The sequence below is a fragment of the Pleurodeles waltl genome, chromosome 7 (assembly GCF_031143425.1).
Source record: "Pleurodeles waltl isolate 20211129_DDA chromosome 7, aPleWal1.hap1.20221129, whole genome shotgun sequence".
Classification (NCBI taxonomy): domain Eukaryota; kingdom Metazoa; phylum Chordata; class Amphibia; order Caudata; family Salamandridae; genus Pleurodeles; species Pleurodeles waltl.
In genome coordinates this window covers 959,340,641-959,352,815 of record NC_090446.1, presented here as the reverse complement: position 1 = coordinate 959,352,815, position 12,175 = coordinate 959,340,641, and the positions used below count along the sequence as shown (strand labels likewise).

At 46.0% G+C, this 12,175-nt stretch overlaps 1 protein-coding gene across 1 annotated transcript in view; it reads left to right on the top strand.

Annotated features, from left to right (window-relative positions):
* LOC138245782 (galectin-3-binding protein-like) overlaps nt 1-11,380 on the top strand; it is a 122,477-nt gene extending 111,097 nt beyond the window's left edge. The window contains exon 6 of the mRNA XM_069199679.1: nt 9,815-11,380. Coding sequence (XP_069055780.1) covers nt 9,815-10,856 — 1,042 coding nt within the window. The 3' untranslated portion in view covers nt 10,857-11,380. The remainder of the gene's footprint in view (nt 1-9,814) is intronic.
* The last annotated feature ends 795 nt before the right edge of the window (nt 11,381-12,175 follow it).

Genomic DNA, 12,175 nt, shown 5'->3' with positions numbered 1-12,175 from the left:
ACAATGTCCTGATTGGGTTCTTTGAGAGGTCTCTCCCAGCCTTTCCTTACAAGACTCAGTGATCCCCTAACAGGGTGCCCAAACAAAAGTTCAAAGGGTGAAAAAACTACTCCCTTGTGTGGCAATTCTCTGTAGGCAAACAGCAGGCAAGGAAGTAGGATATCCCATCTCCATCTGAGTTTTTCAGGAATCCTACAATTATGCCTTTTAAGGTCTAGTTGAACCTTTCTACCAGCCCATTGGTCTGTGGATGGTATGGGGTAGTGAATGTATAAGTCACTCCACATTCCTGGCACATATGTTTCACGTATGCAGACATGAAGTTTCTAGGGAGCCCTGCCCTGATAAAGACACTCAGGAGGGTTTTGGCCACTGCAGGTGCAGTGATGACCTAAGGGGAATAGCCTCAGGATACGTAGTGGCATGATCCAATATAACTAAAATATATCTATGTCCTGATTCTGTTGGAGGGTCATGGGGGCCAACAATGCCAACTCCTACCCTCTCACAGGGAGCCACAACCACAGGCAGTGGAATTAAAGGGACCTTGAAGTGCCCATCTGCTTTGCCACTGGCTTGGCAGGAGGGACAGGACTGGCAAAAGTCCTTCACCTTTTAGGACATACCTGGCCAGTAGAAGTGGTTAACCAACCTACTCCATGTCTTGTTCTGGCCCAGTTCCCCTGCTAGGGGGATGTCATGGGCTAAAGTGAGAAGAAAGTCTCTAAACATCTGGGGCACTACCACCCTCCTGGTTGCACCAGGCTTGAGGTCTCTGGCCTCAGTGAACAGGAGGCCCTCCTCCCAGTAGACCCTGTGGGTACTACTGACATTTCCTAGCTCCTCCTGAGCAGCTTGCTGCCTCAGGCCTTCAAGAGTGGGGACACTCTCTTTGTCCCTGGCACAGATCTTCCCTAGAGGGTTCCCCTGGGCCCAAGAGCTCTGGTAAGGCCCCAGCTCTTCAGGCTCAGTTCCCTCTAAGGTGGGTGACTCCTCCTCCTCTTGAGGAGAGGGGTCCTGTCTTGTGATCTGTTGTGAAGCTGGTTCCCCAGTCTTCTTGCCTTTTCTCTTGGGAGGCTGGTCCACTATTTCAGGATCCAGCTCTCCTTTTTCTTTCTGAAGTTTGGTATGTGCCCTAGTTTGACACAAGCCCACTCAGGGATTCCAAGCATTGCTGCATGGGTCTTTAACTCTACCTCAGCCCAGGTGGAATGCTCCAGATCACTACCAAGTAGGCAATCTACAGGGATGGATGAGGACACAACCACTTCTTTCTGCCCTGCTACTCCACCCCATTCAAAGTTTACCATAGCCATGAGGTGGAACATGGTCTCATTGTCAGCATTGGTGACAGGATAAGACCTCCCTACTAGCAACTGAGAAAAGGGAACTAGGTGTTGGAACACCATAGTGATGCTATCCCCTGTATCCCTCAAGGCTTGTGTTTTCTCCCCATTAATCACAGGGTGCTGCCTGTATCTGTTCATATTACTTGGCCAGTCAGCACAGGATAAATCTACCCCACCCTCAGTGACTACTGTTGCCTCTGTGGGGAGGCTGACATGGTCAGGCCACATCTCTGACCCCATCTGGATATTGGCAACTGCATTTACTGCAGATTAACTAGAGGCATTCTTTTTGTTTTTACAGCCAGAATCTCCAGTTTGGTGCCCTTTTGTCTTACAGTCTTGGCACCAAGCCTTGCTGGGGTCAAAGTGTTTTCCTTTGTACCCTCCCCTGGACTGTGAATAGTCTCTGGGCCCCCCCTCCTGTGAAGATTTTTGGGGGACTTGAGAAGACTCTTTGTTGTTTTTACCCTGGCTCCCATCTTTCACTTGGGGGGCTTTATGTCCTCTTTCTTTTGGTCTCCCCCACCAGTGGTAGTTTTGGTAACCCTTGTTTTGACCCAATGTTCTGCCTTCCTCCCCAATTCTTGAGGGGAAAGTGGACACAGGATTACCAGATGTTGATGTAGTCTATCATTGGAACAATTACTCAACAGATGCTCTTTCATAAATAAATTATACAGCCCATCATAATCTTGTACCTTGTTCCCAGCTAACCAACCACCCTGCATTTTTACTGAATAGCCCCCAGAGTCAACCCAAGTTTGGCTTTGGGATTTTTGAGCCTCCCTGAACTTTATCTTGTACTCTTCAGTTGTAAATCCAAAGGCCTCCATTAGGGTACCCTTGATGAGGTAATAGGATTTAGAATCTGCCTCATTCAGTGTCAGAAGCCTATCCCTGCACTTTCCTGAGAATAACTCCCACATCAGTCTTCCCCTGTGTTTCTTTTCAATTTCCCACCAAATACAGGCTCTTTTAAAGGCAGAAAAACATTTCACTATATCATCCCCTTCAGTGGAGGGAAGGACAACTCCTTTGGGAGTTTAATGTTGAAAGCTTTTTCTTTCAATATTTGTATGCTGCCACCAGAGATGGGTGTCAAGCCCAACTCTTTTCTTTGCTTTTCTATTTTCAAAAGCTGACTGTCTAAAGCCAGTCTTTTGGTCAGCCTGGCAAATTCCAGGTTTGTGTCTGTGGGTGCTTTAGAGCTGCTGAGTGAAGAGGAGCTACCCTCCCCCCCATTCTCCACAGGATCTTCATCCACCTCCAATGTATCATCATCACCAGCCGATGATCTCTTTCATACTGGGCCACCAGAAACTTATGTTTCTCTGTTTTGGGGCTTTTTCCAGTTTGAATCTTGTACAGTCTGCAGATCCCCCTTAATTGGTCATAGATATATGCCTCATAAGGCTCCAGGTTGAGCTCCTGGTTTCTGGACTCTGAATCAGACATTTTTATCTCACTAAAGTTGGGACCTTTTTGGAATGTAGAGTTCCCCTTTTTGGATAACCAACTAAAGCAAAGACTTTTTAAAACTTTTTTCTAAGTTGTAGTGACCTAATTAGGGCCCTGACAGATATTTTAGAAATTTGTCAAAAATATTTAGTCAATTACAAGAATCAAAAACAATTAACTAAAAGACAACTTATTTGTGTGTTAACACAATTGTAAAAGTGGTATCAGCAAACACAAAGTCTCTATCTCACTGCTGCCACCAAATGTTGGAGGCTGGCCCTCTATGTAGTGTACAAAACCAAGCACAGGTTGGTTTCTAGGGATAAAAATTAGACCACCTAATGCTCCAATTTTTAAGGTAGCTGGTCGAGCAGTTAGGCTAATCCAGGAGATGTGCTAAGTATTTGCTGAACTCACAAATCCAATCATGCACCACACACACTCAATGAATAACTCGAGACCAAAACTTATCAAAATACTTTAGACTTTTATATAAATTATAAGACCAAGCTCTTTAGAATACGATAAGTACTTTTCAAGTTATGACTTTTTGAAGTTTTAGAAAAGTTAGTCTCTTTTTGCGTAATTACTCACCATTGGAATCAATGCACAGTCACCTTTAAAAATGCATTAAAAATCACACAGTTGACTTACCAGTCTCTTCTCTTGCAGGATGGCCGGAGTGGTCGGTGGGCACACTGTGCCAGCTGGAGGGAGCAGCGTTGGAGAGGTTCTTGGCACAGGCACAGGGCCACCTGTAGGGGCCACTTGGAAAAGGAGCTGGTTTGCAGATTTAAAGTTTGTGCCTGGGAGTCCCTTTGGACTGTTGAGGTCGTAGGGGGTTGGGGACCCCGGGCACACAGCAGATCCTGTGATGCAAGGCCCATGGTGGCCAGGTGCAGGGCGTTTTGGAGGTCTTGGATGCTGTGCACAACGGAATCCACTGGAGCTGAAGGTGATCCTCCTTGACGGCAGCTTACAGGACAACAGGGGCACTCTGGTCGGAGGTCCAGGGTGTTCCTGAAGTCCCTCGACTGAGGCTTCCTCCTGAACTTTTTTCAGCTCTGGGGGGGCTGGTTTTCTGCTGGTCCGATGCCAGCTGACCAGTACACAGGGTATTGCTGTATCTCGGCCACTCGAGGGAGCAGTGCCACCAACCTTGGCACAGATGCGGGTCACATCTGGGTAGTTGTTGGTGTGTCATCAGGTCCAGCTGTGACTTCTGGTCACGGAGATATCGGTGATTCAGTGAAGTGACCCTCACTGGTTTGTTGGTCCTTTGCAGGTTTCCTGATTTTCTTGAGCGGTGCCTCAATTCAGGAGTGAGGTTTAGGCTATTTGCAAATCCTGGAGGTCCTCTGAGCCTTTTGAGGTCAGTCCAGTGGTCAGCTCCTCCGCAGTGGTGATTGTTGGGATTCTGGTGCAGCAAGCAGGGGTCTTGGAGACTGTTCTGGTGCAGCAGGTCCTCGGTTCTCATCCTGGCGGATTCTTTGGTGCTATCTTCTTTCTTCCTGTTCAATCTAATTTCCTGGTCTAGGGGAGTCCACTAAATACTGAATTTAGTGGGCATTTTAGGGGGAACCTGGTAATGTCCATGGCTCTCCCCCAGGGTTTGTATATTGGCCGTCTGGAGTGGCAGGCTGGATGGAACCAGTCAGCATTATGCCAGTTAGGGTTAGCTTTTGCAGGTAGCATCTCTAAGGTGACCCCTGGGTACATTTGGGTTAAGTCCAACACTGTTACCAGTTTAGATTTAATATTCTGAGTTGTTTGATACCAAACAACCCAGTGTGCAGAGTAGCCATCATGTAGCTGGGAAACTTGTGTTTGACCAGTGTCCAGTACATGAATGTAAAATGGCTGCTCTGTTCACTCACTATGTCTTGGGTTTGTCAAGGACACAGTGGGGGCATATTGCTCATGCAGCTGTGCCCTCACATATAATATGGTGCACCCGGCCTTAGGGCTGGAATGCTTGCCCCAGTACACTCAGTCTGCAATGGCAGTGCTGGGTGTATCTGGGTGCAGGGCCCTTGGGGGTGGCACAGTCAGTGCTGCTGCTCCCAGGGGGCCGACTCTTAATACCTCTTGCCCTGGGTACTGGGGTACCCATTTACTAGGGACTTATTGGGGTATGTAAGAGTGTATCGAATTATGGCAAGCATCACAACAGATTCTGGGAGATAACTCCGGCCCAGGGAACCTGGTTAGCAGGGGCCCTGGGCACTACCAACTTCTAGAAACATCAACATCAGGCAAAAAAGTGGGGGCTAACCATGCAAAAAGAGGCCTCCTCTCAACGTCAGTACTGATTTGCATTCGGCGGGCCTCTGTGTAGAGTGTCATAGTGGGCAAAAACACAATGGGCTGGAATGCTACCCTGAGCAACTGCCACTGGTTAGACTATATACAGTCATCCATCTCATCACCTTTTGGGTATCTGATTGCAGCAGTGGCTCCTCCATTAAGGCAAAGGAGTGTCACCCCCCACCAGCAGCAGCAGCTGCAAAACCTTTTCAAGAAAACGATCATAAACTGTTTTTATAATCGTTTTCTTGAAAAGGGGTGGGGCATTGTGGGTGTCGAGCACTTGAGGGGAGTGCACAGAGCACTCCCTTCAAAGCGCATGCGCGTTTGACCGGCCGTCTCGGGCCGGCCAAACACACATGTGCAGTTGGTTCTCTCCAGCCCGGCACTATGTTGGCTGGAGAGAGCCTGCACAGGCTGCAAGTCTGCCTGGGTGCACCCTGACTGGGTGCTCCCAGCTAATCCTATCACTGCTTTGTGCTGCGTCAGGATTGGCCGCAGGGCAGGCTGGGAGCCTGGGCCTGCAGCCTGGAGCGACAAGGGACAGAGTAGTGGTGCAGCATCAACGGTGGAGGTACGTTTAAAAGAAATATATTATTATTAAATGTCCCCCCGTCCCTGCGCACCGCACCTGCCCCACCCCTTTAGAGGTCAGCAAGCTGCGACTGTCTAATTGCCAGTAGTATGCCTGGAAACTTGAGACCGGCACAAGGTTCGAAGCCTACCGCTGCCAATGTAAATTCCAAAACATAGTGAATTCGCATCCTCCCATGAAGTACTTCTATAAGTGCATATTTACTACTTTTTTTGGTAAGCTAGTTACTATATATATTTAACACCTTAATCCAAAACTATGAACAAGTTAAAACGTCTTTGTTAAATGAGAATGCTGAAAAAAATGTACACAGACATAGCAGACCCAAATCTGAGACCCCTGACCCAACTACCAAACCAAGAATGCATTTGAGAGGTGTCACACTCCAAAGACCCCCTCTGAAGCTACGCCCCTCCCTGTTCTACCTAGGTTTTGTAGTTCTCCATGGGAACTCATGATTACGGTCACGCACAGCACAATGCCATAGAGTCTATGCCATGGGATCACCTCTTTTAAAGGTATTTCTACTGCACGCACTATTCTTCATCACTGCAAAAAGCAGCCTTCATGGTAGAGTTGTCAAATCAGTGAAGGGCTGGGCTCCATGATTCTGGTCCTCGAATCAAATCATTTTATCATATGACTGGGGCCCAGTGTACTAGGCCAGAGTCATAAGTAGAGCGGGGTGCACAGGCAAATTAAAATGGTGAACCAAGCCAGAGATGAGATATGGTCCTGACTTGACTCTAAGCAAAGCCTTGAAATTGTTTGGCATGTAAATCCAGTGCTTAATTTGAGCCTGCGGCAGTTGCTGGTGGGGGCCACCAGTATTTATTTTTGGGGACCAGCACTTAATCTTTCTGCATGATATATTTACTGAGGGCAGGAGAGGAAAAACGGACAGATCGGAAAGACTGAGAGAGAATAAGACAGCAAAGCAATTACAAAGAGAGAAAGCAGTAGCTTGCTAGAGTACGAAACAAGGGGCAGGGGACATCTGGTAGGGGATTAGAGACTACAAACCTTGTTATTCAGCACACCGACATTTAATTGTATCGGCTGCAAGCTTCTGAGCAGGGCTTTGGGCACCGGCACTCCTCCTTTCACAAATTTAGCATTGTGTAAATTGTGCAACAAACATAATGTAATAATATAATATATCTCTTCAAAATGATAAAAGTATATTTCTTTAACATGTGTAAGCGTATTTGCATAGGCACACATTCATTAAGTGATTGGGCCAGATGTATGTACCTGTAGAATAGCGATTTCCAAATAGTGAGTTTTTCTGAATCGTTATTTGGTAATCACTATTCTAAATATATGAAAGTTTTTCTTTCAAGCTAGAGATATCTAGTGGGTCGCAAATCGGCGTACCTCATGAATATTAATGAGGTAGATCTTCAATTTGTGACCCACTAGGAATAGGTGGCCTACATTCTTATTATAGGTGGAACAACATTACAGTCTATTAAGGCAAATATGAGGTGCTTGTACAGTGTACAACCTGAACTCAAGTATTTAAAAGTGTGTTTTTATATGATAATAAAGAACAAGCATTGGCAAAGCCAATAGGTCTCGTCTATGCAAGAGTTATTGACTTTGTCAATGTGTTTTACCTATGTTGTACATCAGCGTGACTGCTGTTCAGCGTGGCTAAAAGTTAGTGGCGGTGAGGAGAGTGGTGTGGAGTGTGATAGAGTGGAATGGTGAAGAGTGGAGTATAGTGCTCTAGAGTGGACTGGCAAAGATTTTCATGTATTGGAGTAGCAGTGTGGATTTGTGTAGAGTGGCACAGAGTAGAGTGGACTGTGTAGAGTGCATTGGCGCAGAGTGTTGCAGAGTATAGTGGCGTAGGTTGCAGTGGCATTGAATTCCGAGTTGTGTAATGCAGCATCTTAGAATGCAGTGCCATGGATTAAAGTGTTGCATAGTAGAGTGCAGTGGCACAGAGTGGTGCATAGTGGAGTGGTGCAGAGTGGAGTGGCACAGAAAAGAGTAGAGTGTAGTGGCATAGAGTACAGTGGTGTAAGTGCAGTGGTGTAGAGTGCTGTACAGTTGAGTGATGCAGAGGGCAGTGGCGCAGTATAGAGTCAAGTGGCACAGAGTGCAGTGGTGTAGAATAGAGTAGCATAGCGTAGTGTAGTGTAGAGCAGAGTACAGTGCGGTAGAGTGCAGTGGCATACAGTGCAGTGGCGTACAGTGGAGTAGCATAGAGTAGAGTAGTGCAGAGTAGGCTGGCATAGAGAAAAGTGGTATAGAGTACAGTGATGCAGAGTAGAGTGCAGTGATGTAGAGTGCAGTGACAGAGAGTGCATTTGTGTAGAGTGCATTGGCGCAGAGCGCGGTGGTTAAGAATAGAGTAGCATAGAGTGCATTGGCAGAGTGGAGTAGAGTGGCGTAGAGTGCAGTGGCATAGAGTAGATTGTTTCAGAGTAGAGTGAAGTGGCCTAGAGTGGAGTGGTGCATAGTAGAGTGAAGTTGCATAGAGTGGCATTGAGTGAAATTCGTAGACGAAAGTGATGTACAGTGCAGTGGCATAGAGTGCAGTGACGCAGAGTAGATTAGAATGATGCACAGGGGACTGGCATATATTGCAGGGGCATAGAGGTGAGTGTTACAAAGTCCATTGGCATAGAGGGTACTGGCATAGAGCACAGAGGCTTAGAGTTGAGTGTTGCAGATTGCCATAGAGTACAGGAGCATAGAGTGGAGTTGTGCAGGATAGATTGGTGTGACCCAGCCTGGAGTGGTGTAGAGTGCAGTGGCGAAGAGTGCTGTGGTGTAGAGTACAATGGTCCAGGGTAGAGAAGAGAGGCGTAATGTGAAGTGGCATAGAGTGAAGTGGTGCAGAGTGCAGTGGTGTGGAGTGGTGTAAAGTGGAGTGGTGCAGAGTAGAGTGAAGTGGTGTAAAGTGGAGTATTCATGGTGTGGTAGCACACTGCCATAACAGACAACACATTTTCAATTGAAATGATGATTTCATTTGCACAGACATACAGTTTTACTAATACAACTATACAGTGCACCAACAAAAATATGTGGAAATTGCATCACCTAGTGTAATGATTTGTTTCAATCATATTAAAGTTTTTGTTTCCAACACACTTCAGAAATGACAAAAATGTGCTTTATTTGTTTTCCTAATTCTGATATATTCTGAAATACTTACATAGCTCATTTAAATGTTGTTGTGTGCTAGAAAAAAACTCTTTCCTATCCGTAGTAACTGTAGATACGTTAGTTTAAATATATGTAACCGGACCCTCAGCCTCTATCAATTCTCTATTAAAATGTTTGCGCTGTTATGCACACACCAAACGAAAGATTTTTTTAAAGTCATGTAAATATATACAACCTGTAATTGCTAATGTAGCAGATTTCTCTGTTGTGATATGTGCTCTTAGTGCACTAATCTATAGCATGTAGGCCACAACCCACCCAGCTAAACGTGCCTTCGACACTGCTTTTTCATCTAACTGCAGATGGAACATTTTATGTGAGATCGTAATGTCTGCATTTCTGTCAATGTGCTAAGTCAGCACTTTCTGACATCTAGCAGGGGCAAACTGCCTGGGAAAGAACACTGGCACCTTAATGTTCTCTTTCATGTAAAGTGGTGACATTGGTGGATTAAATCACACTCTAAAGTCTGCCACTCTTATTAAGATTCTAAATATAAATTGCCAGTCGTATTTATTGGGTACTAAAACCATCAAGAACTCCGCATCACAAAAGATGGTGCCCAGTTCCATAGTTAACGTGTAAGCATGAGCACAAAATAATAAATATAGTTATTGTTACACAAAAGGGGTAGCGCAACTCTGAGTATACAACTGTACAAAACATAATATCTGATAAATGGCTGTAAAAAAAAAAAACCAAAAAACTTTTAAAAATAAGTAATATTCAGACAGCTAGATGGCAGGAGCATGTAAGGCATTTGTCCATAACGGACACGAATTTGTAAAACTATTATAGTTAGGTAACTTTTCCTACGCATCACTAGAACTGCAAATTAGCTCTGAATCTTTCTGTCCAATCAGAAATGCACCCTCCAGAATGCTATAATATTGAAATGTTTTCCACTTTACCCCTTTCGCAGGTATATTTACTCCAAAAGAATCGAGATGCAGTTTTCCGCAGTGAAGTGTATCCATAAGATGGCATCCATTTATGGTGTGACAGCTTTGCAGCAGTACTGCAGCCAGCTATTTGCACTCATCCTCCCCGCAGATCCAACCTTCAAGACCCAGGTGGACCTATACAGCTATGCTATCTCTACCAAGGATCCACTGCTGGAGGGCCTCTGCCTGCAGTACCTGGCCTGGAACTGCGAAGCCTTCTCTGAGTCAAGTGCTTGGCTTGGTCTGAGCTTCGAGCAACTCCGAGCCCTCCTCGCTAGATCAGACATAGTCATCCCCAGCGAGCTGCACCTCCTCATGGCCGTACACAGATGGCAGTCTGCCCAGGTCCTCGTGGACGAGAGCACTCAAAAGTTGCTCGAGGAGATTCGATTTTCCATGATGCTTCCTGAGCAATTATTTGACCTTCAGTTCAATCTATCTTACTACAAGGACTTCGAGGCATTCTTGCAAGGAAAGTTCATCCAGGCCCTGAAGTTCCACACATTGTCCTTTGCCAAGTTGAAGCAACACAAGGACCTTATCAGGGAAATGTACTGCCCACGGATCTACACTTCCACCACCTGGAGCTTCCACATGAAGAAGCAAACAGAAACAAATACACGGACTAGGCCTCCATACCATAATTATAACGTACACAGTTATGGCAGTACATACGGATCCTTTAATACGCCAAGGCACAACAGTTTCCTTTTCAACCCTCAGCAGTGCTCCTGGACTGCAGCGTACCACCTCAACTCTCAGATGTGCCTCAACCAAGGGTATCAGTGCCCCTCTAGCAGCTTCCCTTTACTGTGGCTGAGGCTAAGCTCCAGCACCGATCCCACAATCAAATATGAGAACAAGGCTGTCTTCATCTGTCAAGGGTCTTATGTCTCCAATGTCCAGGATTTTAAGAGCAGCATGGCCATTGTCCCCACCAATGGTACTGGCTCCTTCCCCTGCCCTGAAAGCTATGCCAAGTATGTGTTTGTGGTCCGCCCAATTTACCTGCAGAACTGACGTATCACAGATAGTTAAGAGAGAACCCTCAAAACCAAACACAGAATTCGGTTTTAGAGATACCAGAAGCATCTTAGAACTGTAGCAGCCCTCTTCAGAATTACAAGATCATTCCAGAGTACATTTCAAAGCTAGACAGGACCTCGACAAAGCCAGAAGAGAATTAGAGTTACAGCCTGTGCTGGACAGCTTTTAATCGGCAGATAAAGTGTGCCTGATGTAAGTCATAGACGTTTCTGGGCACGTCTTATTAAATCTGCCCCAAAAATAGCCTTTCTGTTTCACCTCATGCTTTATGCATGTCCAGATAAATCGACCAAAAACTGTTGGTAACGTAGAATCTGGCTATTACAATCATGTAAACGAAATTACCGGAGTACTGCATATAATGTTTAATCCAATAGTACATGCACACTTTAAGTACTAACCAACAGAACACACCACTGATCAAACCAAAGGACAGTTGGAATTTTAATCTTTTGTATGTCCTGAATAAATGTAAGTTTTGTGCTGCTGTGAGCTCACTGGATTGTACTTTTGTTATGTTAAGTATCTATCCTGGATGTGGAACCGCCCTAGGTGACGGGTAAATATAGGGGCATATTTATACTCTGTTTGCGCCGGAATTGCGTCGGTTTTTTTGACGCAATTCCGGCGCAAAACTAACTCCATATTTATACTTTGGCGTTAGACATGTCTAGCGCCAAAGTCCATGGAGTTTGCGTCATTTTTTAGCGTGGACACCTACTTTGCGTTAATGATATGCAAGGTAGGCGTTCCCGTCTAAAAAATTGACTCCGAGGCATGTGCGCTGTATTTACAGTCACGGGCAAAATTCACGCCCGGGAGTGGGCGGGTCAAAAAAAATGACGTACGGCCGCTTTTGTGCCGTTTTTTAGTGCCTGGACAAGGCAGGCGTTAAGGGACCTGTGGGCTCGGAAGGAGCCCAGAGGTGCCCTCCCATGCCCCCAGGGACCCCCCCCTGTCACCCTTGCCCACCCCAGGAGGACACCCAAGGCTGGAGGGACCCATCCCAGGGACATTAAGGTAAGTTCCGGTAAGTATATATATATATTTTTTTTGTGGCATAGGGGGGCCTGATTTGTGCCCCCCAACATGCCACTATGCCCAATGACCATGCCCAGGGGACAGAAGTCCCCTGGGCATGGCCATTGGGCAAGGGGGCATGACTCCTGTCTTTGCTAAGACAGGAGTCATTTCTATGGGGGTTGGGAGTCGAAAAAAATGGCGCAAATCGGGTTGAGGTGAAAAATTTGCCTCAGCCTGACTTGCCCCATTTTTTGTCACCCAAGCTCCAT